Below are 25163 nucleotides of genomic sequence, written 5' to 3' on the forward strand. Positions count from 1 at the left end.
TATGGAGAGGGTGGAGCATTTGCTACTGATGCAGATGGTCGCATCTGGTTTTGCAGCAAATTGCTACGTTCCCCCACATAACTGCATCCAACGCTGGATGAGCTCCATAATGTTTAACCATGATGGGAAATAAGAGGCCCTACAAAGAGACACCTGCACTTGTCACCACAGTCATTTCTCCTCCCTGGTTCCTAGTGGCTCTGATGTCACAGAGCTATTTATATAGAACCGTGTACACCCATTTTCACATTTATTCACTTAAATAAATGAGGATTACTAAATAAAGATAGTTTAAGGGGGAACCTTGAAATCTTCCCACCATCCCAGCTACAAGCCCCACAGAAGTTGTATGCCAAGTACCCTTAAAGAAAATGTCTTTTTCTCTAGACAGAATAGCACTGACAATTCCGAACACAAAGGGGTCAACACAGACATTACTGCAAATCCGTTTGGCGAGCGTATCTTGTGGGTGTTTATACTATGTCTGTTCCAACAGCAAGCTTACGTCAGTATGGGCAATACAGAGTCATATGCATTTCACCTTGTAACAACGTAGGCAGAATTGGGCTTTATAGGACTTATTCACAGCAGAAATATTCAGTGGAATTGTTGGACTGAGCAGAGATGCATATTATACGATTTATCTTTTACACCAGGGATAGGGCTTATAGACCTGCTGATGACAGCTCTGAAACAAACTGCAAGGATAGCGCCGGTTCGGCAGCAGAAATGCGTACATCTTGCATATAGGCATAAATGAACATTTAGTACTGTGCACACAACGTGGGAGCAATTGTGGAAAACTTAGGTTCAACTCTGCACCGGCACAGCTTGCTCTGCCTTACTGGCAACATTGAAGGGCGATTGTTGCTTGCACAATTTTAATGATTACACCAGTGTGTGCTTTGACCCATCTCCTCAGAGAATAGGATTTTTGTACCTACCGGTAAATCCTTTTCTCCTAGTCCGTAGAGGATGCTAGGGACTCCAAAAGGACCATGGGCTATAGACGGGATCCGCAGGAGCTTGGGCACACTGAAAAGATTTTGACTGGGTGTGAACTGGCTCCTCCCTCTATGCCCCTCATCCAGACCTCAGTTATAGGAACTGTGCCCAGGAGAGACGGACATTTCGAGGAAAGGATTTTTGTTTAAACTAAGGGCGAAAAACCTACCATCCCACACCACAAAAATACCGTACAAACGGAGTATCAGGAAACCAGATAACAGTATGAATTAACAACAGCAACAAGCTGAATACAACTAATACACAACCCGCGTGTAAACAAATGTAACCAGTAATAATACACTGCAAGTAACAGTCCGCACTGGGATGGGCGCCCAGCATCCTCTACGGACTACGAGAAAAGGATTTACCGGTAGGTACTAAAATCCTATTTTCTCTTACGTCCTAGAGGATGCTGGGGACTCCAAAAGGACCATGGGGTCTATACCAAAGCTCCCAAATGGGCGGGAGAGTGCGGACGACTCTGCAGCACCGATTGAGCAAACATGAGGTCCTCATCAGCCAGGGTATCAAACTTGTAAAACATAGCAAAGGTGTTTGAACCCGACCACGTAGCTGCTCGGCAGAGCTGAAGTGCCGAAACCCCTCGGGTAGCCGACCCAAGATGAGCCCACTTTCCTGGTAGAATGGGCCTTTACTGACCTCGGCACCGGCAGCCCAGCCGAAGAATGAGCTTGCTGAATCGTACTACAAATCCAGCGTGCAATAGTCTGCTTAGAAGCAGGATGACCAATCTTGCATACAGGACAAACAGCGCCTCTGTTTTCCTGGCAACAGCCGTTCTGGCGACGTAAATCTTCAAAGCTCTCACAACATCAAGAGACTTCGGAATTGCCACAGCATCCGTAGCCACAGGTACCACAATAGGTTGGTTAATGTGAAACGAAGAAACCACCTTCGGCAGAAATTGTTGATGAGTCCTCAATTCCGCTCTATCCGAATGGAAGAACAAGTACGGACTCTTGTGAGATAAGGCCGCCAATTCTGACACTCGCCTGGCAGACGCCAGAGCCAACAGCATGACTACCTTCCAAGTGAGAAACTTTAACTCAACCTTACGCAAAGGTTCAAACCAGGAAGACATAAGAAACTGCAAGACCACTTCCAGATCCCATGGCGCCACAGGGGGCACAAACGGAGGATGGATATGCATCACTCCCTTCACAAAAGTCTGAACCTCTGGAAGGACAGCCAATTCCTTTTTAAAGAAAATAGATAAAAGCCGAAATCTGCACTTTGATGGAACCCAATTTCAGGCCTGCATCGACGCTTGCCTGCAAAAAATGGAGAAACCAACCCAAGTGAAATTCCTCCGCAGGAGCAGTTTTGGTCTCACATCACGAAACATACTTTCTCCAAATACGGTGATAATGTTTCGCCGTAACCTCCTTCCTAGCCTTAAGGAGAGTGGGAATGACCTCCCCGGGAATACCTTTTCGTGCTAAGATTTGGCGCTCAACTTCCATGCCATCAAAAGCAGCCGCGGTAAGTCTGGAAACACGCATAGTCCCTGCAATACCAGGTCCTCTCTTAGAGGAAGCGGACAAGGATCTTCCACAAGTAATTCCTGAAGATCCGGATACCAGGCCCTTCTTGGCCAATCTGGAACGATGAGAATCGCCTGAACCCTTGCTCGTCGAATGATTCCCAGCACCTTTGGAATGAGAGGAAGTGGAGGGAACACATACACCGACGGAAACACCCACGGAGTCACCAGGGCGTCCACTGCACTGGCTTGTGGGTCCCTTGACCTGGAACAATACCACGGAGCTTCTTGTTGAGGCGAGACGCCATCATGTCTATCAGAGGAATTCCCCCAAAGTCTTGTGACTTCTGCAAATACCTCCTTATGAAGGGCCCACTCTCCCGGATGGAGATCGTGTCTGCTGAGGAAGTCTGCTTCCCAGTTGTCCACTCCCGGAAGGAAGACTGCTGACAGAGGGCTCACGTGTTGTTCCGCCCAGCGAAGGATTCTTGTGGCCTCCGCCATAGCCGCCCTGCTCAGTGTTCAGCCTTGACGGTTAATATGCGCCACCGCTGTTATGTTGTCTGACTGGATCAGGACAGGTCGACCATGAAGAAGGCTTTTTGCTTGTAGCAGACCATTGTAAGTGGCTCTTAACTCGAGAACATTTATGTGGAGACAAGATTCCTGGAGCGACCATTTCCCCTGGAAATTTCTTCCTTGGGTGACTGCGCCCCAGCCTCGGAGACTTGCATCTGTTGTCAGTAGAACCCAGTCCTCGATTCCGAACCGGCGCCCTCCTAGGAGGTGAGAACTTTGTAGCCACCACAGGAGAGAAATCCTGGCCCTGGAAGATAGACTTATCTTCCGGTGCATGTGCAGGTGAGACCCGGACCATTTGCTCAGCAGATCCCACTGAAACACCTGGGCATGAAACCTGCCAAACGGAATGGCTTCGTACGCCGCAACCATTTTCCCCAGAACCCGAGTACATTGATGAATCGACACACTTGTCGGCCTCAGAAGCTCCCTGACCATCGTCTGTAGTTCCAGAGCTTTGTCTTCCGGAAGAAACACTCTCCGTAACTCCGTGTCTAGAATCATGCCCAGAAAGGGCAACCGAGTGGTCGGAATCAACTGAGACTTTGGCAAATTTAGCACCCAACCGTGTTGTCGCAGAACCGACAGAGACAAATTCACATTTCTCAACAATCGTTCCTTGGACCTCGCCTTTATCAGGAGATCGTCCAAGTACGGGATAATTGTAACCCCTTGCTTGCGAAGGAAAACCATAATTTCTGCCATGACTTTGGTGAAAATCCTCGGGGCCGTGGAAAGCCCAAACGGCAACGTCTGAAATTGGTAATGAGAATCCTGTATCGCAAACCTGAGGAAAGCTTGGTGCGGAGGATATATCGGGACGTGTAAGTAGGCATCCTTTATGTCGACTGACGCCATAAAATCCCCCCCTTCCAGGCTGGAAATCACAGCTCGAAGAGATTCCATCTTGAACTTGAAAACTTTCAAGTATGGATTGAGGGATTTTAGGTTCAGAATCAGTCTGACCGAACCGTCCGGTTTCGGTACCACAAAGACGCTCGAGTAGAACCCCTCCCCCCGTTGGGACAGGGGAACGGGAACAATGACCTTCTGTTGACACAACTTTTGTATTGCTGCCTTCACCACCTCCCTGTCCGGAAGAGACACTGGTAAGGCCGAAATTAAAAACCGGTGAGGGGGCACCTCCTGAAACTCCAGCTTGTATCCCTGAGATACTATATCTAGGACCCAAGGATCCAGGCCTGATTGAACCCAGACCTGACTGAAGATCCGCAGACGCCCCCCCCCACCGGTCCGGACTCCCCCAGGGAAGCCCCAGCGTCATGCGGTGGACTTGGTAGAGGCAGGGGAGGACTTTTGTTCCTGGGCGCCTGATACTGCAGGTGACTTTCTTCCCCTTCCTCTACCCTTTGAAGAGAGGAAGGACGAACCTTTTCCACGCTTGTATTTGTTTGGAAGAAAGGACTGCATCTGCTGATGTGGTGTCTTTTTCTGTTGTGTGGGAACATAAGGAAGAAAAGATGACTTACCCGCCGTCGCGGTAGACACCAGATCAGCCAAGCCGTCACCAAACAAGACATTACCTTTGAAGGGGAGAGCTTCCATAGCTCTCTTGGAGTCGGCATCAGCATTCCATTGATGGATCCACAGCGCTCTCCTGGCCGAGATCGCCATGGCATTGGCCCTTGATCCCAAGAGACCAACATCCCTCGCAGCATCCTTCAGGTAATCTGCAGCGTCCTTGATATAACCAAGAGTTAAAAGAACATTATCTTTATCAAGGGTATCCATATCAGCAGCTAAATTCTCAGCCCATTTAGCAATAGCACTACTCACCCATACCGACGCCACAGCAGGTCTGAGCAATGCACACGTATTAGCGAAAATGGACTTCAATGTCGTCTCCAGCTTGCGATCCGCCGGGTCCTTAAGAGCTGCCGTGTCAGGAGACGGAAGCGCCACCTTCTTAGACAAACGAGATAGAGCCTTGTCGACATTTGGAGACGACTCCCATTTTTCCCTGTCATCAGAGGGGAAAGGATACGCCATGTAAATTCTCTTGGGAATCTGCCACCTCTTGTCCGGCGACTCCCAAGCCTTTTCACAAAGAGTATTCATTTCATGAGAGGGGGGAACCTTCACCTCAGGTTTTTTCCCTTTGAACCAACAAATCCTTGTTTCCTGCACCGCAGGATCATCAGAAATGCGTAAAACATCCTTTATAGCCACAATCATGTATGAATACTCTTAACTAACCGTGGGTGTAAAGCAGCCTCAGTGAAGTCGACATCGGAATCAGAATCCGTGTCATTATCCGTATCTACCAACTGGGTAAACGACTGATTTTGCGACCCAGATGGGGTCTGCACCTGAGACAAAGCATCCTCCATAGATTTCCTCCACACCCGAGTCTGAGACTCCGATTTATCTAACCTTTTAGACAAAGAGGCCACATTTGTATTAAGTGTACTTAACATTGCAAGTAAATCCGGTGTTGGCTGCGCCGACAGAGCTAATTCCAAACCCGCATCTGCGCCCCCAGCAACCTCCTCCGGGGAATAACACTCAGCCTCAGACATGCCGACACATAGTATCGACACACACACACTGCCTCAGCTAGGGGACAGGCCCACAAGGAAGCCTGGATAGAGAAACACAGAGGGAGTATGCCAGCCCACACCCCAGCGCCCACATATGCCACCAATCAATATATGTTGAAAGCGCTGCTATGAACAACAATAAGTTTGCACCAAATATCTGTCTCCCCCCCCCCCCCCGATTTGCTCCCTGTTACTTGATACGGAGCTTGGAGGTCCCGGGCCAGCGTCTCATGCAGCGGCGTGGATGAGAGAAAATGGCGCTGGTGAGCTGTGCGGCTAAGCCCCGCCCCTTCCCGGCGCGCTTCAGCCCGCTAAAATTTTAAAATGAAAATGCCGGCGGGGGTATGAAAAACGGTGCCCAGGCACCGAAAAGCCTTCTGCCAGCCTCTAAGACCCAGTAACATGCTGCCCAGGGTGCTTTCCCCCAGCGCCCTGCACCCTGTGAGTGCCGTTGGTGAAGTGTGTGGGAGCATGGACCTCGTTACTGAAGTCTTCTGCCTTCTGCATACTCACCCGGCTTCTTTCTTCTGGCTTCTGTGAGGGGGGTGATGGCGCGGCTCCAGGAACAAGCAGCTAGGCGCACCAAGTGATCGAAATCTCTGGAGCTAATGGTGTCCAGTAGCCTAAGAAGCAGAGCCCTTAACTAAGTAGAAGTAGGTCTGACTTCTCTCCCCTCAGTCCCTCGATGCAGGGAGCCTGAAGCCAGCAGGTCTCCCTGAACATAAAAAACCTAACAAAAGTCTTTTCTAGAGAAAATCAGGAGAGCTTCCCTAGTGAGTGTCCAGTCAGTCCTGGGCTCAAAGTCTAACTGAGGTCTGGAGGAGGGGCATAGAGGGAGGAGCCAGTTCACACCCAGTCAAAGTCTTTTCAGTGTGCCCAAGCTCCTGCAGATCCCGTCTATACCCCATGCAGTCCCCAGTTTGGAGTCCCCAGCATCCTCTAGGACGTAAGAGAAAATGAATTACTGAACAATAACAGTGTAGGCTAATCATCTTGACACTTCTGAAAAGTACAGTACACAAAAAGGTGTTCACATTATATCTATGAATCTAGGATGTTTAAACTCACAGTGACATTATTTAGAGCAGCAATCTCACATGGGAGGAGGGGGGGGGGGGGGGGGATAGTTAAATACAGCATGTGGCAAAAAAAATAAACATCCAAATTATAAAGGCATGGTAAATGTTATTTAAAATTTTAGTACATAATCTAAAAGTACACGGAATACAGTTTATTTTCAATTGGTTTTGAATGCGATATAGTCCAGATGGTGGACTTCATTAGTGGTACACATTTGCGTTGATTTCGGAAGTTTGCATCACTCAGCAGGTCATTTCCGGCGTTATCGCAGCAATTTCCTTATGAAGCTCACTTTCATTTGTCTGGCTATATTAACAAGCAGAATTTTCGTTACTGGTCGGAAAACTATCCTCATCAGCATCATAAAAGGCCTTTACACAGCAAAAGGGGCCATCTGAAAGTCTACAAACATTGACCAAGCACCATTAATGAGCTGAAGGCTGCTATATGCCAAGAAATGACAATGTCATATTCAAAACCAACTGAAAATAAACATTTAGATTATGTACTAAAAATAGGATTTTGGTTACCTACCGGTAAATCCTTTTCTTTTAGTCCGTAGAGGATGCTGGGGTCCATATAAGTACCATGGGGTATAGACGGGTCCACCAAGAGCCATTGGCACTTTAAGAGTTTAATAGTGTGGGATGGCTCCTCCCTCTATGCCCCTCCTACCAGACTCAGTCTAGAAACTGTGCCTGAGGAGACGACATACTTCGAGAGAAGGAATTACACAGATAGTGGCGAGATTCATACCAGCTCACACAACATGCAAATCCGGCAAACATGCCGGAAACACTCAGCTACTGCTGAAACAGTAAATAACGCAGAACTTACCTAGGAACCAGGCAGTACTGAACTATAAACCCAAACCAGGAAACGCAGCGCTGGGCGGGCGGCAGGCATCCTCTACGGACTACGAGAAAAGGATTTACCGGTAAGTAACCAAAATCCTATTTTCTCTTACGTCCTAGGAGGATGCTGGGGTCAATATTAGTACCATGGGGATGTACCAAAGTTCCCCGACGGGAGGGAGAGCGCGGAGGCTCCTGCAACACTGCTTGACCAAACTTGAGGTCATCAGAGGCCAAAGTATCGAACTTGTAAAACTTGGCAAACGTGTTCGACCCAGGCCAAGTAGCTGCTCTGCAGAGTTGTTCCGCCGAGACACTCCGGGCAGCCGCCCAGGAAGAGCCCACTTTACGAGTCGAGTGGGCCTTTACAGATTTCGGACACGGCATACCTGCCGTGGAATAAGCATGCTGGATAGTGAACCTGATCCAGGGTGAAATCGACTGCTAAGAAGCAGGACATCCAATTTTCTTAGGATCATAGAGGACAAACAGAGTCACTTTTCAGATGCCGAGCCGTCCTCTTCACGTAAATCTTCAAAGTCCTCCCTACATCCAAGGCCTTTGAAGTAATTGAGGAGTCAGTAGCCACTGGCACCACAATAGGTTGGTTGATACGGAAAGCCGTTACAACCTTAGGCAGGAACTGTGGACGAGTCCTAAGCTCCACCCTGTCTTCATGGAAGATCAAATAGAGGCTTTTACAAGATAAAGCCCCCAATTCCGACACGCGTCGTACAGAAGCCAAGGCCAACAAGGTGACCGCCTTTCACGTGAGCAACTTGAGATCAGCCTCCTGTAGAGGCTCAAACCAAGCAGATTGCAGGAACTGCAACACCACGTCGTAGGCGCCACAAGGGGAGGCTGGATGTGCAGAACCCCTTTCAAAGAGGTCTGAACCTCAGGAAGAACAGCCAATTGTTTTTGGAAGAAAATGGACAAAGCAGAGATCTGGGCCTTGATGGAGCCCAATCTCAGTCCCATATCCACCCCTGTTTGCGGAAAAAGGAGAAAACGTCCAAATTGAAACTCCCCCGCAGGAAACTTCTTGGCCTCACACCAAGAAACATATTTCTTCCAAATGCGATGGTAATGTTTAGACGTTACCCCTTTCCTAGCCTGTATCAGGGTAGGAATGACCTCACTCGGGATACCTTTCCGAGTCAAGATCTGGCGTTCAACCGCCATGCCGTCAAACCTAGCCGCGGTAAGTCTTGATAAGCGAACGGCCCCTGCAGTAGCAGATCCTCCCGAAGAGGTTAACGGCCGTGGATCTTCCAGCAGAAGATCCGCGTACCAAGCCCTCCTTGGCCAGTCCGGAGCAATGAGGATTGCCAGAACCTTTGTTCTTCTCACGAGTTGAAGAACCTTTGGTATCAGAGGAAGTGGAGGGAACACATACACTGACTTGAACACCCACGGAGTTACCAGTGCGTCCACCGCCACCGGGTCTCTTAACCTGGAACAGTACCTCCGAAGCTTCTTGTTGAGGTGGGAGGCCATCATGTCTATGTGAAGAAAAACCCCACCAACCGGTTACCTCCTCGAACACCTCCGGATGGAGGCCCCACTCTCCTGGATGGAGATTGTGTCTGCTGAGGAAATCTGCTTCCCAGTTGTCTACGCCCAGAATGAAGATTGCCGACATTGCCACCACGTGCCTTTCTGCCCAGATGAGGATTTTTGAAACCTCTGACATGGCAACCCTGCTCTTCGTTCCGCCTTGTCGGTTTATGTAGGCCACTGTGGTCACGTTATCCAACTGCACTTGAACAGACCGATCCCGTAGAAGTTGTGCTGCTTGCAGAAGGGCGTTGTACACGGCCCTGAGTTCCAAGATGTTTATTGGGAGAAGTGACTCCTGCTCCGCCCATCGTCCCTGAAAGGTTTCCCCCAGAGCGACAGCTCCCCAACATCTTAGACTTGCATCTGTGGTTAGAAGGATCCAGTCTTGAATTCCAAACCTTCGCCCTTCCAGAAGGTACGGAAGTTGTAGCCACCAGAGGAGTTAAATCCTGGCTTTCGGAGATAGGCGTATCCTCTTGTGCATGTGTAGGTGAGAGCCCGACCACTGCTCCAAGAGATCCAGCTGAAAAGGTTGAGCATGAAACCTGCCGTACTGCAGAGCCTCGTAGGCGGCAACCATCTTCCCCAGAAGGCGTATGCATTGATGGACCGATACCCGGGTAGGCTTTAGGACATCCCGGACCATTGTTTGAATCACCAATGCTTTCTCCACCGGGAGAAATACCCTCTGCACTTCCGTGTCGAGGATTATCCCCAGGAAAGACAGCCGCCTTGTCGGCTCCAGATGAGACTTTGGAAGGTTCAGTATCCAACCGTGCTTCCTGAGCAGCTGTGTCGTGAGCGCGATGGACCGCAAAAACCTCTCCCTGGACGATGCCTTGATCAGGAGATCATCCAGATACGGAATTACGTTCACCCCCTGCTTGTGGAGAACCATCATCTTCGCCATCACCATGGTGAAGATCCTCGGTGCTGTGGATAGGCCAAACGGTAGCGCCTGGAACGGATACAAACGGAACAAACCTGAGATATGTCTGATGCGGTGACCAAATGGGAATGTGGAGGTATGCATCCTTGATGTCCAGAGACACCAGGAACTCCCCCTCTACCAGTCCTGTGATGACAGCTCTCAGAGATTCCATCTTGAATTTGAACTCCCTGAGATAAGGGTTCAAAGACTTTCAGTTCAGAATAGGTCGTACCGAACCATCTGGATTTGGTAACACAAAAAGGTTCGAATAATAACCTTTGTTCCGCTGCTGAGGCGGAACTGGAACAATGACCTCTGAGACCACCAATTTTCTAATGGCCTCCAGAAGAATTGTTCTGTCCGCCAGCAGAGCTGGCAAGCCTGACTTGAAGAAACGGTGAAGCGGGGGATCTTGAAACTCCAGTCTGTACCCTCTGAACACTATATCCAGGACCCAGGGGTCCAGACCGGACGACACCCAGACGTGGCTGAACTGCCGGAGTCTCGCCCCCACCTGTCCCTCCTCCAGGCCTAGCTGTCCACCGTCATGCGGAGGACTTAGGGGTATCAGAAGCGGGCTTCTGGGTTTGGGAACCTGCGGGAGCGGGTTTCTTTCCTTTGGCACAACCACCTCTGAAGAAGGTGTTCGAAGAATTGTTCTGTCTAGATCTCGCGGGCCGAAAGGACTGTGACGTGGTTGATGAAAAAGGCTTCATCGTAGCCGGTGCAACTGAGGGGAGAAAAGGAGACTTACCCGCGGTAGCCGTGGCAATCCACGCATCCAGCGCCTCCCCAAAGAGAGCCTGACCTTTATATGGTAGGCCCTCCACACACTTCCTGGATTTCGCGTCCGCAGACCAGTGGCACAGCCAGAGACCCCTGCGAGCCGAGACGGACATGGAGGAGATCCCCGCAGCCATGGAACCCAGGTCCTTCATGGAATAAATAAAAATAAATCAACGTCACCTTTATCCAGCGTAGTCGATTCCTCCTGTAGAGTGATAGACCACCTAGCGATAGCTTTTGCAATCCAAGCACAGGTTATAGTAGGCCGCAATATAGCCCCTGAAGCCGTGTAAATGGATTTTAGCGTAGCACCCATCTTGCGATCTGCCGGGTGCTTCAACGCGGTAGATCCCGGGACAGGTAACACCACCTGTTTAGACAGCCTGGAGACAGAGGCGTCGACTATCGGTGGGGACTCCCATCTCTTTCTATCTTTCTCAGGGAAGGGAAAAGCAACTAAGACTCTCTTGGGGATCTGGAATTTCTTTACCGGAGTTTCCCCAGGCCTTTTCAAAGATAGCATTTACCGGTAGGTACTAAAATCCTATTTTCTCTTACGTCCTAGAGGATGCTGGGGACTCCAAAAAGGACCATGGGGTCTATACCAAAGCTCCAGAACGGGCAGGAGAGTGCGGACGACTCTGCAGCACTGAATGAGCAAACATGAGGTCCCCATCAGCCAGGGTATCAAACTTGTAGACCATAGCAAAGGTGTTTGAAACCCAACGAAGTAGCCGCTCGGCAAAGTTAACCCGCCGAGACAACTCGGGCATCCGCCCAATAGGAGCCCATCTACCTAGTAGAACGGGCCACCCCCAACTTTGTCCACTGCAATCCAGCCGCCGAGCTAGTATGCCGAATCTCATCACAGATCCAGCATGTAACAGCCTGCCGAGACGCAGGCGCCCCAAGCACGCTGGGATCATACCGGACAACCAAAGCCTCCGTTACCCCAAACGGAACCCCATTTGCGACATAAATCTTCAAAACCCTGACTACATCGAGAGACTTAGAAGCAGCCAATGCTGAAGCTACCACAGACATCAAAAAAGGCAGGTTTTCCGAGAACCCCGAAAACCCTTTCCGGCAGAACTAGTATCCGCGTCCACAATTCTATCCACTTGGAAGATCAAACAGGGCCCTTGTGATATAAAGCCGCTACTTCCAACAACCGCCTCGCAGTCGCCCAAAGGGGAAAAGCATGACGACTCACCAAGAGAGAAAAGTTTTCATAACCATTAATAAAAGGTTACAATCAGTAAGACACAAGAGACCTCAACACCACGTCAAGATCCCCCTGTGCCAATAGGGCACAAAAGAGGTTGGATGTGCAGTACTCATTTCACGGAAGTCCAAACTTCCGGAAAGGTGGCCCATATTTTTCTTTTTCTTTTTTTTTTAAAGAAAAGCTATAAGGCCAAAACTGCCCTGAAAACCAAATACTGTGGTAAGGCTATTCCGGCCCTTCTTTTCTAGCCTAAAGAAGTGTGGAAATGACCACCCTGGGAATACCCATTCGGACTAGGATAAGGCGTATAACCGCCCCTCCGTCAAACGCAGTCGCGGCAAATCCTGATACACGCCCGGATCTTGTTGAAACAGTTCCTCGCGTAGAGGAAAAGGCCAGGGATCTTATATGAACAAATCTTGAAAAACTGGATACCAAGCCCTCCTTGGCTAGACCGGACAATGAAGTTCGCCGAAACCTCTGTTCTTCTTACTTTCATCGCCTTCCGCAGAGTGAAAGTGGAGGGGACACACATACTGAAAACACCCAAGGTGTCACGAGGTCGTACACCGCTATAGCTCGAGTGACCCTTGATCTGGAATCCTATTCCTGAGGTCTCTCGTTGAGTCGAGACGCTAACATGCCCAAATGAGACACTCCCCAAAAACTTGTCACAACTGCTAAACTACTTGATGTCGACAGTCTTTCTCCCGGATGGAGAGAGCGTCTGCAGAGGAAATCTATTTCTCCTTCGTTTACGTCCGGAACGAAGACTGCTAATATAGCCTTCACCAGTCTTTACACTCAGGGAAACCCTTTCAGCTTCTGTAAATGGCGCTCCGGTCGTTGTTCCGCCCCAGTGACTTACCTACGCCACCGCTGTCAAGTCGTCCGACAGACTTAATACGGCAGATCACGAAGACTGTTCGATGAAAACGGTTCTTAATTCTAGAAAGCTTATTGTAGACAAGCTGCTCAGCATGACCTGATCCTCTGGAGATGCTTCCCATAAAAGGACTACTCCCCAACCTCGGCTATCCGCATACGTGAACCCCAGGATCTAGTCCTGGATTTCGAACCTTCGTCCCTCTAGGAGGTGAGAACTGAGCAGACACCACAGGAGTGATATCCTGGCCATTGGAACTATATTCCGGTGTATGTGCCGGTGAAACCCGGACCACAACCCCAACAGGTCCCATGAAATCGACTCTGGCATTCGACCTGCTCACCGAAAAAGCCTCTTAAGCCGCACCCAACTTCCTCATCGACAGAACATGCAGATGGAGTGGCACCACAAATCTGATCTGACTCAGAATCCTCAGACCACTTTTCCACAGGAAAACACAGAACCTCAACAGTTCAGTATCAACTCTGAAACTACCTTCGACATCTGCATCCTTGGGAACAACAGCCCTTCCCTGCGTTGAAGAACAATCAGAGAGAAACAACTTGTTTCTTGACCTCGCCCTAAGCTGGCGAACATCTCAGTACAGAATAACAATGGTTCTTACTATTGCGAGAAAACCATCATACTACCATCACTCCAGGGAAATGGCCAAGACAATCCTGGCCATCCCTCCAGGTAATCTGAGTGCGTAGAACCACACACGTACTTTATTTTATTTTTTTTATAACCGGGACAGGAGGACAAGGCCCAAACCTGACACACCGTAGTATGGCGCCGCGTACTACCTCCACTTCCAGAGGGGAAACGGCAATATCCATCATAAAACCAGTGAGGGAAAACATCAGTCATCCAAAACGTCCCCCTTTGGATTCCATAAGTAACTCACCGGTCCTAGTCTATTCCCAGACTAACCGAAAGTAGTAACCGAGTCTCCACCGGGGCGGAATCCCGCCATCTGCGCTATGTGTCTTATGTGGTAGAAACAGAAACGACAACCTCTTCTGCGAACCTAACAGGCTGCAGAACTCTTACCTTTCCACCTTTCACAGGCTGTACAAAAAGTGAAAAACAAAAAAACCGTATCTAACTGATTAAAATGACTGCATCCCCCAAAAGAATGCGTCACCACCTGTTGCCAGGGAATCCAACTCCCGAAGTCAGACTTACAAGGAATATCCACCGAGATCGGTTGAACTGAGGCATCCCCCCAACCAGCGGTACACCGTCCCAGGGAGAACTCCAGTAACTCTCGGAATCAGCCTCAGCCGTCCCCTGGCCATACTACCTGTATACGTACGGCAGTCTGCTGCAAAATTGTAGAGAAGATCCAACATAAGGAACCTCCCTTCGCTCTCTAGGGTAAATCTGTTTTATGACTTACCGAACACAACACTCCCTCACGTGCCTGCAACCCTCACAGCATAGAAAGTAATGATATCACTTAGCTTTCCTATATACGATCCCTTGAGACAGGGCTCAGTGTCGACCAGTCGTTGCTTTTCACAATATTCCATCCGTGGCGGAAAAGGAACAACCCTTCGGACTCTGCAGAAGGTGCGAGTCACGGCCGACCGAGAGCTGCATCAACAGAGTGACCAGCACATGAGAAGAAATACTATTAATTCAGTATTTATTATAAATCATAATATGAATGTACATATTGTAATACACATATAGCCACATATCCTAAATATAAATATATAACATACATATAATCGGATTGTCCCGAGCCTTCTGGTCCCCAGTGACATTAATGTGGTCTGAACGTGTATGACCATGTACTGAAAAGCCCCAGTTGTGGATCTACAACATTACCGTCTTGCGACCCCACGCGGTCCGAGGGAAGCAACGTACAACTGTATATACACAGGTATAAGTCAGATACCGCATGTCCATTTACCCCGGCGACAACAGACGGTGCCGACAGGGTCACCCACATACCATTGTACCTTCCATATAATATTTACTTTTTATGTTGTAGCGAGTACCCACGTGCGTCGGCGATGCCGACAGGGAACCCATAGGTGTTTTTAACAGAACACTCACGCCTGCCGACACAAGTGTACCAATAATGCGTATATCGGAGAGGGCCACACAGAAATTACACACAAGAATTAATTCATGGTCATTCCTAATTCCATTAGTGGTATATAAGTGCAACATAACACCCAAACACTATGCCCGCCCCCTTGTTTGTGCTTTACAAACGTCTTGGCGGGGACAGAAGGGAAAATGGCGCTGACACTATGTGTGAGGCTAAGCCCCGCCCCCCCCCCCCTCGGCGCGCTATAGCCCCCCAGTATTATAAAAAAAACCAGGTCGAGCACCATATATAGTGTAAAAACACTATACCCAGACACCAATTGCTGCTCAGGGCACCGCGCCCCCCCCCCCCCCCGTGCGCCCTGCACCCCAGGCAACAGACGGATTGCGGGAGCCCCGACACGCCACGCACCTCTAATGGCGGGTTATCGTATGCGGCACCCGGGACCCCCAAAACACAATATATCTAAGCTGCCCAGGGCGCCACCCCCCCCCCCCCCCCGGCACCCTGCACCCATGGAGGCCGGCAGGGGAGAATGGCGCGTAGTGCGCTACAACACGCCGGCGGGGGTCTGTATACGTAGCCCCGGCAGCGCAAGCTGTCAGCTGAAGAAAAAAAAACTAACTCGCTGCCCAGGGCGCCGCCCCCCCCCCCCCGCGCCCTGCACCCGTATAAGCGGTGGCGGGGAATCAAAGGCGCGTAGTGCTAAACCATGCTGGCGGGGGAATGAAATGCTTTTATATGCCAGACACATTAAGAAAACTAGTAACTTGCTGCCCAGGGCGCTCCCCCCCCCCCCAGGGCCCTGCACTCTGTGAGTGCGTTGGTGTGTGGGAGCATGGAGCGCAGCGCGACTGCTGTACCGCCGTTACTGAAGTCTTCTGCCGTCTGAAGTCTTCTTTTCTTCCAATACTCACCCGGCTTCTTTCTTCTGGCTTTTGTGAGGGGGGTGACGGCGTGGCCGGGAACAAGCAGTTAGACGCACCAAGTGATCGAACCCTCTGGAGCTAATGGTGTCCAGTAGCCGAGAAGCAGTGCCCTTGACCTAAGAAGAAGTAGGTCTGCTTCTCTCCCCTCACTCCCACGCTGCAGAGAGCCTGTAGCCAGCAGGTCTCCCTGAAAATAAAAAAACCTAACAAAAGTCTTTTAGAGAAATTCAGGAGAGCTCCCCTAGTGTGTGACCCATCACTCCTGGGCATAAAGTCTAACTGAGGTCTGGAGGAGGGGCATAGAGGGAGGAGCCAGTGCACACCCAGTTTAAGTCTTTATAGTGTGCACAAGCTCCTGCGGATCCGTCTATAACCCATGGTCCTTTTGGAGTCCCCAGCATCCTCTAGGACAGTGCTTCTCAAACTCGGTCCTCAGGACCCCACACAGTGCATGTTTTGCAGGTCACCCAGCAGGTGCACAGGTGTATTAATTAATCACTGACACATTTTAAAAGGTCCACAGGTGGAGTTAATTATGTCACTTGTGATTCTGTGAGGAGACCTGCAAAACATGCACCGTGTGGGGTCCTGAGGACCGAGTTTGAGAACCTATGCTCTAGGACGTAAGAGAAATTTGGAATAGCATTTACCATGTCTTTTTTGTTAACCATTAAAATCTGTGCGTTTCTTCCCCTCACACCATGCCTTTTCAGTTTTCATCGTTCTTATATATACTCCATCGCGGGGAGGGCGACGACGACTGGAAGAACTTTTATACCGACGCAGAGGGGATCCAGCAGCAGATTCAGACCAGCAGCTACACATGGATTGATGGCAGCAGCATTCTGAATTCTGTGCTGGCCGCGAGACAAATACAATTTGCGGACCGGCAGCCAATCACGACGGGACCACACGCAGTTTGTGTTTTTTGCAATTTTACACTAATATATATATAGATAGATAGATATATTATATATAGATATATATCTCTGCACATACCTAGTGATTGGCACATTCTTTTTAAACACATCGGGTTTGCAGCGGAAAAGCAACAGTTTTTTGGCAGGACAGGGCTTTTGACATTGAATGGGTTCAACAGTAGGTTTTGTTTAGAAGATCAAACCAACCTTTAGCAATTGCTGTATTTTAGCTTCTGAACCCACTGTCGATCCATGGTGAGCCTTGTCCGTTTTAAAACTCCTTAGCAAACCGCTGTTTAGTAAATCTTACCCACTGTCCGACTGTCAAACTCAGTCACAACTCTTAGCATGTCAAGTGAAGGCGGAAGGGCAAGAAGGAGGGTGAGGATATCACAGTGAAAATAGAGGAGCATTTCAGAGCCTCTCTGCTTAATAATCATGGTAGCTCAAGACACAATGGAAATTATTAATAATTACTGATCACTACCAGCAGACTGAAGTGACAAACCAAGGGAAAGAGTTAATACTATGCCTGCCAGAGTCAATTATGTAAACTAAAACATCTGAGCAAATGCTTATAAATACTTACTTGTACTGGTAGTGCACCGGGCAGGAGTACTTCACGGTTGGCATATAGGAGTAGTAAAAGCTGCCGTACAGGAATATAGAAACCCAAAGGAGCAGTAGCAGGACACAAACTAGGACTCCAATCTGGAGAATTAGTCTTCGAGTCCGAAGAAACATCATAACGCACGTCTCTTCCATCCATAGCAGAAGAGGAGGTGACACTCCATGAGACATAATGATGTTTATGTAGTTCTCACAATGTCTCAAAATAGATGTCCCACAATTCCAGTCCTGGCAAAAGGGATAGATTTATACACACACAAAAATCACAGGTTCTGTAGTGTAGGTCCAAGTCAGAATGTAAACACTGGTATGTATATATCAATTGCTGTAACAGGCTCTATATCTGAATGTCAGGTCCTGCATGTAAGTAATAGGTTATCCACGTGTGTAACAGAAAGGCACTGCCTACAGGATGGTGTAATTATTAGAAAATGTGTGTATATACTGTATAAGAGGGATGTATGCACATTGTACGTGTATAAAGGCCTGTGTTAGTGCTTCTGACAAGATGGAAGCACATATGTAGTTTGCTTCATACTGTCTTGGACATTACAATGTGTAGAAATCAAATTTATTTGTGAAGGACAGACTTCTGGGTGAGAGGGCACAAGACGTTATGGAGGAGTGGTAGAGTGAGAAAAGCAGGCATTGGTGGTCCCAGGAATTGGTGGTGCAACCCTGTGTAGAAAAGAGAACAAGAAAAGTAATAATACATAGAAATGAAAAAAGTGATGAAGTGTGTATACCAACGACATATGTGAAAATCCTATGATTTTATAAAAGAATTGTTCCACTTAATTAGGTAACCAAGATCAATTCAGTCCTCCAGTACCTACTGTAGCTTCTACACAGGCAATTGTAAAGATGCCCTTGGAAATACGAGGCTGAAGTTAGCTTCTTATTCGGCCAGCTTCTTATTCACTTCTTATTTGGCTCCAGCTTCTTATTCACTTCTTATTCGGCTCCAGCTTCTTATTCAGAAATTATTATATTAAAATAAATTAAATAAGGATAGATCACTAAGTTAACATTGCATAAACTTCAAATAGTGTCCCTTACATCAATTTACATGACATTGTGCATTAAACAAAAAAATGGCATGAAAATGGTGGTAAAGCGGGCACAGACACCAGATTTCATCATTTTGAATAAGAAGCTGTAGTTCTGCAAGGGTTAAACAGCATTGGTCAACAGATTTGACCCTTGAAACTCACACAGGGTGGTCACTTACATATCACCCACATGCAATTTGCCTTGACCCACGAGCATTTGGGCATGAAAATGGTGGTAAAGCGGGCACAGACACCAGATTTCATCATTTTGAATAAGAAGCTGCAGCTGTGCAAGGGTTAAACAGCGTTGGTCAAAAGATTTGACCCTTGAAACTCACACAGGGTGGTCACTTACATATCACCCACTTGCAATTTGCCTTGACCCACAAGCATTTGGGCATGAAAATGGTGGTAAAGCGGGCACAGACACCAGATTTCATCATTTTGAATAAGAAGCTGCAGCTGTGCAAAAGTTAAACAGCATTGGTCAACAGATTTGACACTTGAAACTCACACAGGGTGATCACCTACATATCACCCACTTGCAATTTGCCTTGACCAACAAGCATTTGGGCATGAAAATGGTGGTAAAGCGGGCACAGACACCAGATTTCATCATTTTGAATAAGAAGCTGTAGTTGTCCATAGTGATGTGCACCAGACATTTTTCGGGTTTTGTGTTTTGGATTAGGTTCCGCGGCCGTGTTTTGGATTTGGACGCGTTTTGGCAAAACCTCCCTGAAAATTTTTTGTCGGATTCGGGTGTGTTTTGGATTCGGGTGTTTTTTTATAAGAAAACTCTCAAAAACAGCTTAAATCATAGAATTTGGGGGTAATTTTGATCCCATAGTATTATTAACCGCAATAACCATAATTTCCACTCATTTCCAGTCTATTCTGAACACCTCACAATATTATTTTTAGTCCTAAAATTTGCACCGAGGTCGCTGGATGACTAAGCTAAGCGACCCAAGTGGCCGACACAAACACCTGGCCCATCTAGGAGTGGCACTGCAGTGTCAGACAGGATGGCACTTAAAAAAAATAGTCCCCAAACAGCACATGATGCAAAGAAAAAAAAAAAAAAGAGGTGCACCAAGGTCGTTGGATGGCTAAGCTAAGCGACCCAAGTGGCCGACACAAACATCTGGCCCATCTAGGAGTGGCACTGCAGTTTTCTAGCGAGAGGATGAGTGCTTCCATCCTCAAGTGAAGCTGAACCACTAGCCATGAACATAGGCCAGGCCCTCAGCCGTTCCTTGCCACTCCGTGTCGTAAATGGCACATTGGCAAGTTTACGCTTCTCCTCAGACGATTTTGATTTAGATTTTTGGGTCATTTTACTGAACTTTATTTTTTTGGATTTTACATGCTCTCTACTATGACATTGGTCATCGGCCTTGGCAGACGACGTTGATGGCATTTCATCATCTCGGCCATGACTAGTGGCAGCAGCTTCAGCACGAGGTGAAAGTGGATCTTGATCTTTCCCTATTTTACCCTCCACATTTTTGTTCTCCATTTTTTAATGTGTGGAATTATATGCCAGTAATATATCAATAGCAATGGCCTACTACTATATATACTGCGCACAAAAACTTAAATGTACCACAGGTATGGATGGATAGTATACTTGACGACACAGAGGTAGGTAGAGCAGTGGACTACTGTACCGTACTGCTATATATTATATACTGGTGGTCAGCGAAATGATGCACTGTCCTACTACTATATATATACTGCGCACAAAAACTTAAATGCACCACAGGTATGGATGGATAGTATACTTGACGACACAGAGGTAGGTAGAGCAGTGGACTAATGTACCGTACTGCTATATATTATATACTGGTGGTCAGCGAAATGATGCACTGTCCTACTACTATATATATACTGCGCACAAAAACTTAAATGCACCACAGGTATGGATGGATAGTATACTTGACGACACAGAGGTAGGTAGAGCAGTGGACTACTGTACCGTACTGCTATATATTATATACTGGTGGTCAGCAAAATGATGCACTGTCCTACTACTATATATATATATATATATATATATATATATATATATATATAGACAAACAGTGTGACCCGGCACTCACAGTGCCTTTCAAAGAATTCCTTAGCTCACGGTGCCCTCCCTCAGGTAACGACCCGATAATGCACCAGAACAGACGGGCGGCACTCAGAGCATATGATCAAATGGAAAGTGCAGTGACTTTATTGTCAAGAAGACATCTACGTTTCGGGGACGCAACCCCGTCGTCAGGATGATAGATATATATATATATATATACACATACACACACTGCGCACAAAAACTTAAATGCACCACAGGTATGGATGGATAGTATACTTGACGACACAGAGGTAGGTAGAGCAGTGGCCTACTGTACCGTACTGATATATATTATATACTGGTGGTCAGCAAAATGATGCACTGTACTCCTATATACTACAATGCAGCACAGATATGGAGCGTTTTTCAGGCAGAGAACGTATAATACTGGTGGTCACTGGTCAGCAAAACTCTGCACTGTCCTCCTCCTATATAATACTGGTGGTCCCCAGTCCCCACAATAAAGCACACTGAGCACAGATATTTGCAGCACACTGAGCACAGATATGGAGCGTTTTTCAGGCAGAGAACGTAGATATTTGCAGCACACTGAGCACAGATATTTGCAGCTCAGAGCACAGATATTTGCAGCACACTGAACAAACTGAGAGAACGCCAGCCACGTCCTCTCCCTATCATCTCCAATGCACGAGTGAAAATGGCGGCGACGCGCGGCTCCTTATATAGAATACGAATCTCGCGAGAATCCAACAGCGGGATGATGACGTTCGGGCGCGCTTGGGTTAACCGAGCAAGGCGGGAGGATCCGAGTTTGCCTCGGAACCGTGTAAAATGGGTGAAGTTCGGGGGGGTTCGGATTCCGAGGAACCGTACCCGCTCATCACTATGCAGAACTACAGCTTCTTATTCAAAAATAAGAATTTACTTACCGATAATTCTATTTCTCGTAGTCCGTAGTGGATGTTGGGGACTCCGTAAGGACCATGGGGAATAGCGGCTCCGCAGGAGACAGGGCACAAAAGTAAAAGCTTTAGGATCAGGTGGTGTGCACTGGCTCCTCCCCCTATGACCCTCCTCCAAGCCTCAGTTAGGATACTGTGCCCGGACGAGCGTACACAATAAGGAAGGATTTTGAATCCCGGGTAAGACTCATACCAGCCACACCAATCACACTGTACAACCTGTGATCTGAACCCAGTTAACAGCATGATAACAGCGGAGCCTCTGAAAAGATGGCTCACAACAATAATAACCCGATTTTTGTAACAATAACTATGTACAAGTATTGCAGACAATCCGCACTTGGGATGGGCGCCCAGCATCCACTACGGACTACGAGAAATAGAATTATCGGTAAGTAAATTCTTATTTTCTCTGACGTCCTAAGTGGATGCTGGGGACTCCGTCAGCACCATGGGGATTATACCAAAGCTCCCAAACGGGCGGGAGAGTGCGGATGACTCTGCTGCACCGAATGAGAGAACTCCAGGTCCTCCTCAGCCAGGGTATCAAATTTGTAGAATTTTTCAAACGTGTTTGCCCCTGACCAAGTAGCAGCTCGGCAAAGTTGTAAAGCCGAGACCCCTCGGGCAGCCGCCCAAGATGAGCCCACCTTCCTTGTGGAATGGGCATTTACATATTTTGGCTGTGGCAGGCCTGCCACAGAATGTGCAAGCTGAATTGTACTACACATCCAACTAGCAATCGTCTGCTTAGAAGCAAGAGCACCCAGTTTGTTGGGTGCATACAGGATAACAGCAAGTCAGTTTTCCTGACTCCAGCCGTCCTGGAAATCTATATTTTCAGGGCCCTGACAACATCTAGCAACTTGGAGTCCTCCAAGTCCCTAGTAGCCGCAGGTACCACAATAAGCTGGTTCAGGTGAAACGCTGACACCACCTTAGGGAGAAACTGGGGACGAGTCCGCAGCTCTGCCCTGTCCGAATGGACAATCAGATATGGGCTTTTGTGAGACAAAACCGCCAATTCTGACACTCGCCTGGCCGAGGCCAGGGCCAACAGCATGGTCACTTTCCATGTGAGATATTTCAAATCCACAGATCTGAGCGGTCCAAACCAATGTGATTTGAGGAATCCCAGAACTACGTTGAGATCCCACAGTGCCACTGGAGGCACAAAAGGGGGTTGTATATGCAGTACTCCCTTGACAAACTTCTGGACTCCAGGAACTGAAGCCAATTCTTTCTGGAAGAAAATCGACAGGGCCGAAATTTGAACCTTAATGGACCCCAATTTGAGGCCCATAGACACTCCTGTTTGTAGGAAATGCAGGAATCGACCGAGTTGAAATTCCTCCGTGGGGGCCTTCCTGGCCTCACACCATGCAACATATTTTCGCCAAATGCGGTGATAATGTTGTGCGGTCACCTCCTTCCTGGCTCTGACCAGGGTAGGGATGACCTCTTCCGGAATGCCTTTTTCCCTTAGGATCCGGCGTTCAACCGCCATGCCGTCAAACGCAGCCGCGGTAAGTCTTGGAACAGACATGATCCTTGCTGAAGCAAGTCCCTTCTTAGTATCTCTTGAAGTTCCGGGTACCAAGTCCTTCTTGGCCAATCCGGAGCCACGAGTATAGTTCTTACTCCTCTCCGTCTTATAATTCTCAGTACCTTGGGTATGAGAGGCAGAGGAGGGAACACATACACCGACTGGTACACCCACGGTGTTACCAGAGCGTCCCAGCTATTGCCTGAGGGTCTCTTGACCTGGCGCAATACCTGTCCAGTTTTTTGTTCATACGGGACGCCATCATGTCCACCTTTGGTCTTTCCCAACGGTTCACAATCATGTGGAAGACTTCCAGATGAAGTCCCCACTCTCCCGGGTGGAGGTCGTTCCTGCTGAGGAAGTCTGCTTCCCAGTTGTCCACTCCCGGAATGAACACCGCTGACAGTGTTATCACATGATTTTTCGCCCAGCGAAGAATCCTTGCTGCCATTGCCCTCCTGCTTCTTGTGCCGCCCTGTCTGTTTACGTGGGCGACTGCCGTGATGTTGTCCGACTGGATCAGCACCGGTTGACTTTGAAGCAGAGGTCTTCCTAGGCTCAGAGCATTGTAAATTGCCCTTAGCTCCAGTATATTTATGTGGAGAGAAGTCTCCAGACTTGACCACACTCCTTGGAAATTTCTTCCCTGTGTGACTGCTCCCCAGCCTCTCAGGCTGGCATCCGAGGTCACCAGAACCCAGTCCTGAATGCCGAATGTGCTGCCCTCTAGTAGATGAGCACTCTGCAGCCACCACAGAAGAGACACCCTTGTCCTTGGAGACAGGATTATCCGCTGATGCATCTGAAGATGCGATCCGGACCATTCGTCCAGCAGATCCCACTGAAAAATTCTTGCGTGAAATCTGCCGAATGGAATCGCTTCGTAAGAAGCCACCATTTTTCCCAGGACTCTTGTGCATTGATGCACTGACACTTGGCCTGGTTTTAGGAGGTTTCTGACTAGCTCGGATAACTCCCTGGCTTTCTCCTCCGGGAGAAACACCTTTTTCTGGACTGTGTCCAGAATCATCCCTAGGAACAGCAGACGTGTCGTCGGAATCAGCTGCGATTTTGGAATATTTAGAATCCACCCGTGCTGTCGTAGAACTACTTGAGATAGTGCTACTCCGACCTCCAACTGTTCTCTGGACCTTGCCCTTATCAGGAGATCGTCCAAGTAAGGGATAATTAAGACGCCTTTTCTTTGAAGAAGAATCATCATTTCGGCCATTACCTTGGTAAAGACCCGGGGTGCCGTGAACAATCCAAACGGCAGCGTCTGAAACTGATAGTGACAGTTCTGTACCACGAACCTGAGGTACCCTTGGTGAGAAGGGCAAATTGGGACATGGAGGTAAGCATCCTTGATGTCCAGGGACACCATATAGTCCCCTTCTTCCTGGTTCGCTATCACTGCTCTGAGTGACTCCATCTTGATTTGAACCTTTGTATGTAAGTGTTCAAAGATTTCAGATTTAGAATAGGTCTCACCGAGCCGTCTGGCTTCAGTACCACAAATAGTGTGGAATAATACCCCTTTCCTTGTTGTAGGAGGGGTACTTTGATTATCACCTGCTGGGAATACAGCTTGTGAATTGTTTCCAATACTGCCTCCCTGTCGGAGGGAGACGTTGGTAAAGCAGACTTCAGGAACCTGCGAGGGGGAGACGTCTCGAATTTCCAATCTGTACCCCTGGGATACTACTTGTAGGATCCAGGGGTCCACTTGCGAGTGAGCCCACTGCGCGCTGAAACTCTTGAGACGACCCCCCACCGCACCTGAGTCCGCTTGTACGGCCCCAGCGTCATGCTGAGGACTTGGCAGAAGCGGTGGAGGGCTTCTGTTCCTAGGAAGGGGCTGCCTGCTGCAGTTTTCTTCCCTTTCCTCTACCCCTGGGCAGATATGACTGGCCTTTTGCCCGCTTGCCCTTATGGGGACGAAAGGACTGAGGCTGAAAAGACGGTGTCTTTTTCTGCTGAGATGTGACTTGGGGTA

General features: G+C 48.4%; 1 protein-coding gene across 6 annotated transcripts in view; it reads right to left on the reverse strand.

The window, feature by feature from the left end:
• BSCL2 (BSCL2 lipid droplet biogenesis associated, seipin) overlaps nucleotides 1–25163 on the reverse strand; it is a 142558-nt gene that overhangs the window by 106061 nt on the left and 11334 nt on the right. For 3 of the 6 annotated variants that reach the window (XM_063944976.1, XM_063944978.1, XM_063944977.1), the window contains exon 2: nucleotides 17484–17752. In XM_063944976.1, coding sequence (XP_063801046.1) covers nucleotides 17484–17752 — 269 coding nt within the window. Of the gene's footprint in view, nucleotides 1–17483; nucleotides 18203–18360; nucleotides 18496–25163 lie in introns of all 6 variants that reach the window. The other 3 variants (XM_063944979.1, XM_063944980.1, XM_063944981.1) reach the window with 2 other exon arrangements.

Source organism: Pseudophryne corroboree, chromosome 11 (genome assembly GCF_028390025.1).
Source record: "Pseudophryne corroboree isolate aPseCor3 chromosome 11, aPseCor3.hap2, whole genome shotgun sequence".
NCBI classification, from domain to species: domain Eukaryota; kingdom Metazoa; phylum Chordata; class Amphibia; order Anura; family Myobatrachidae; genus Pseudophryne; species Pseudophryne corroboree.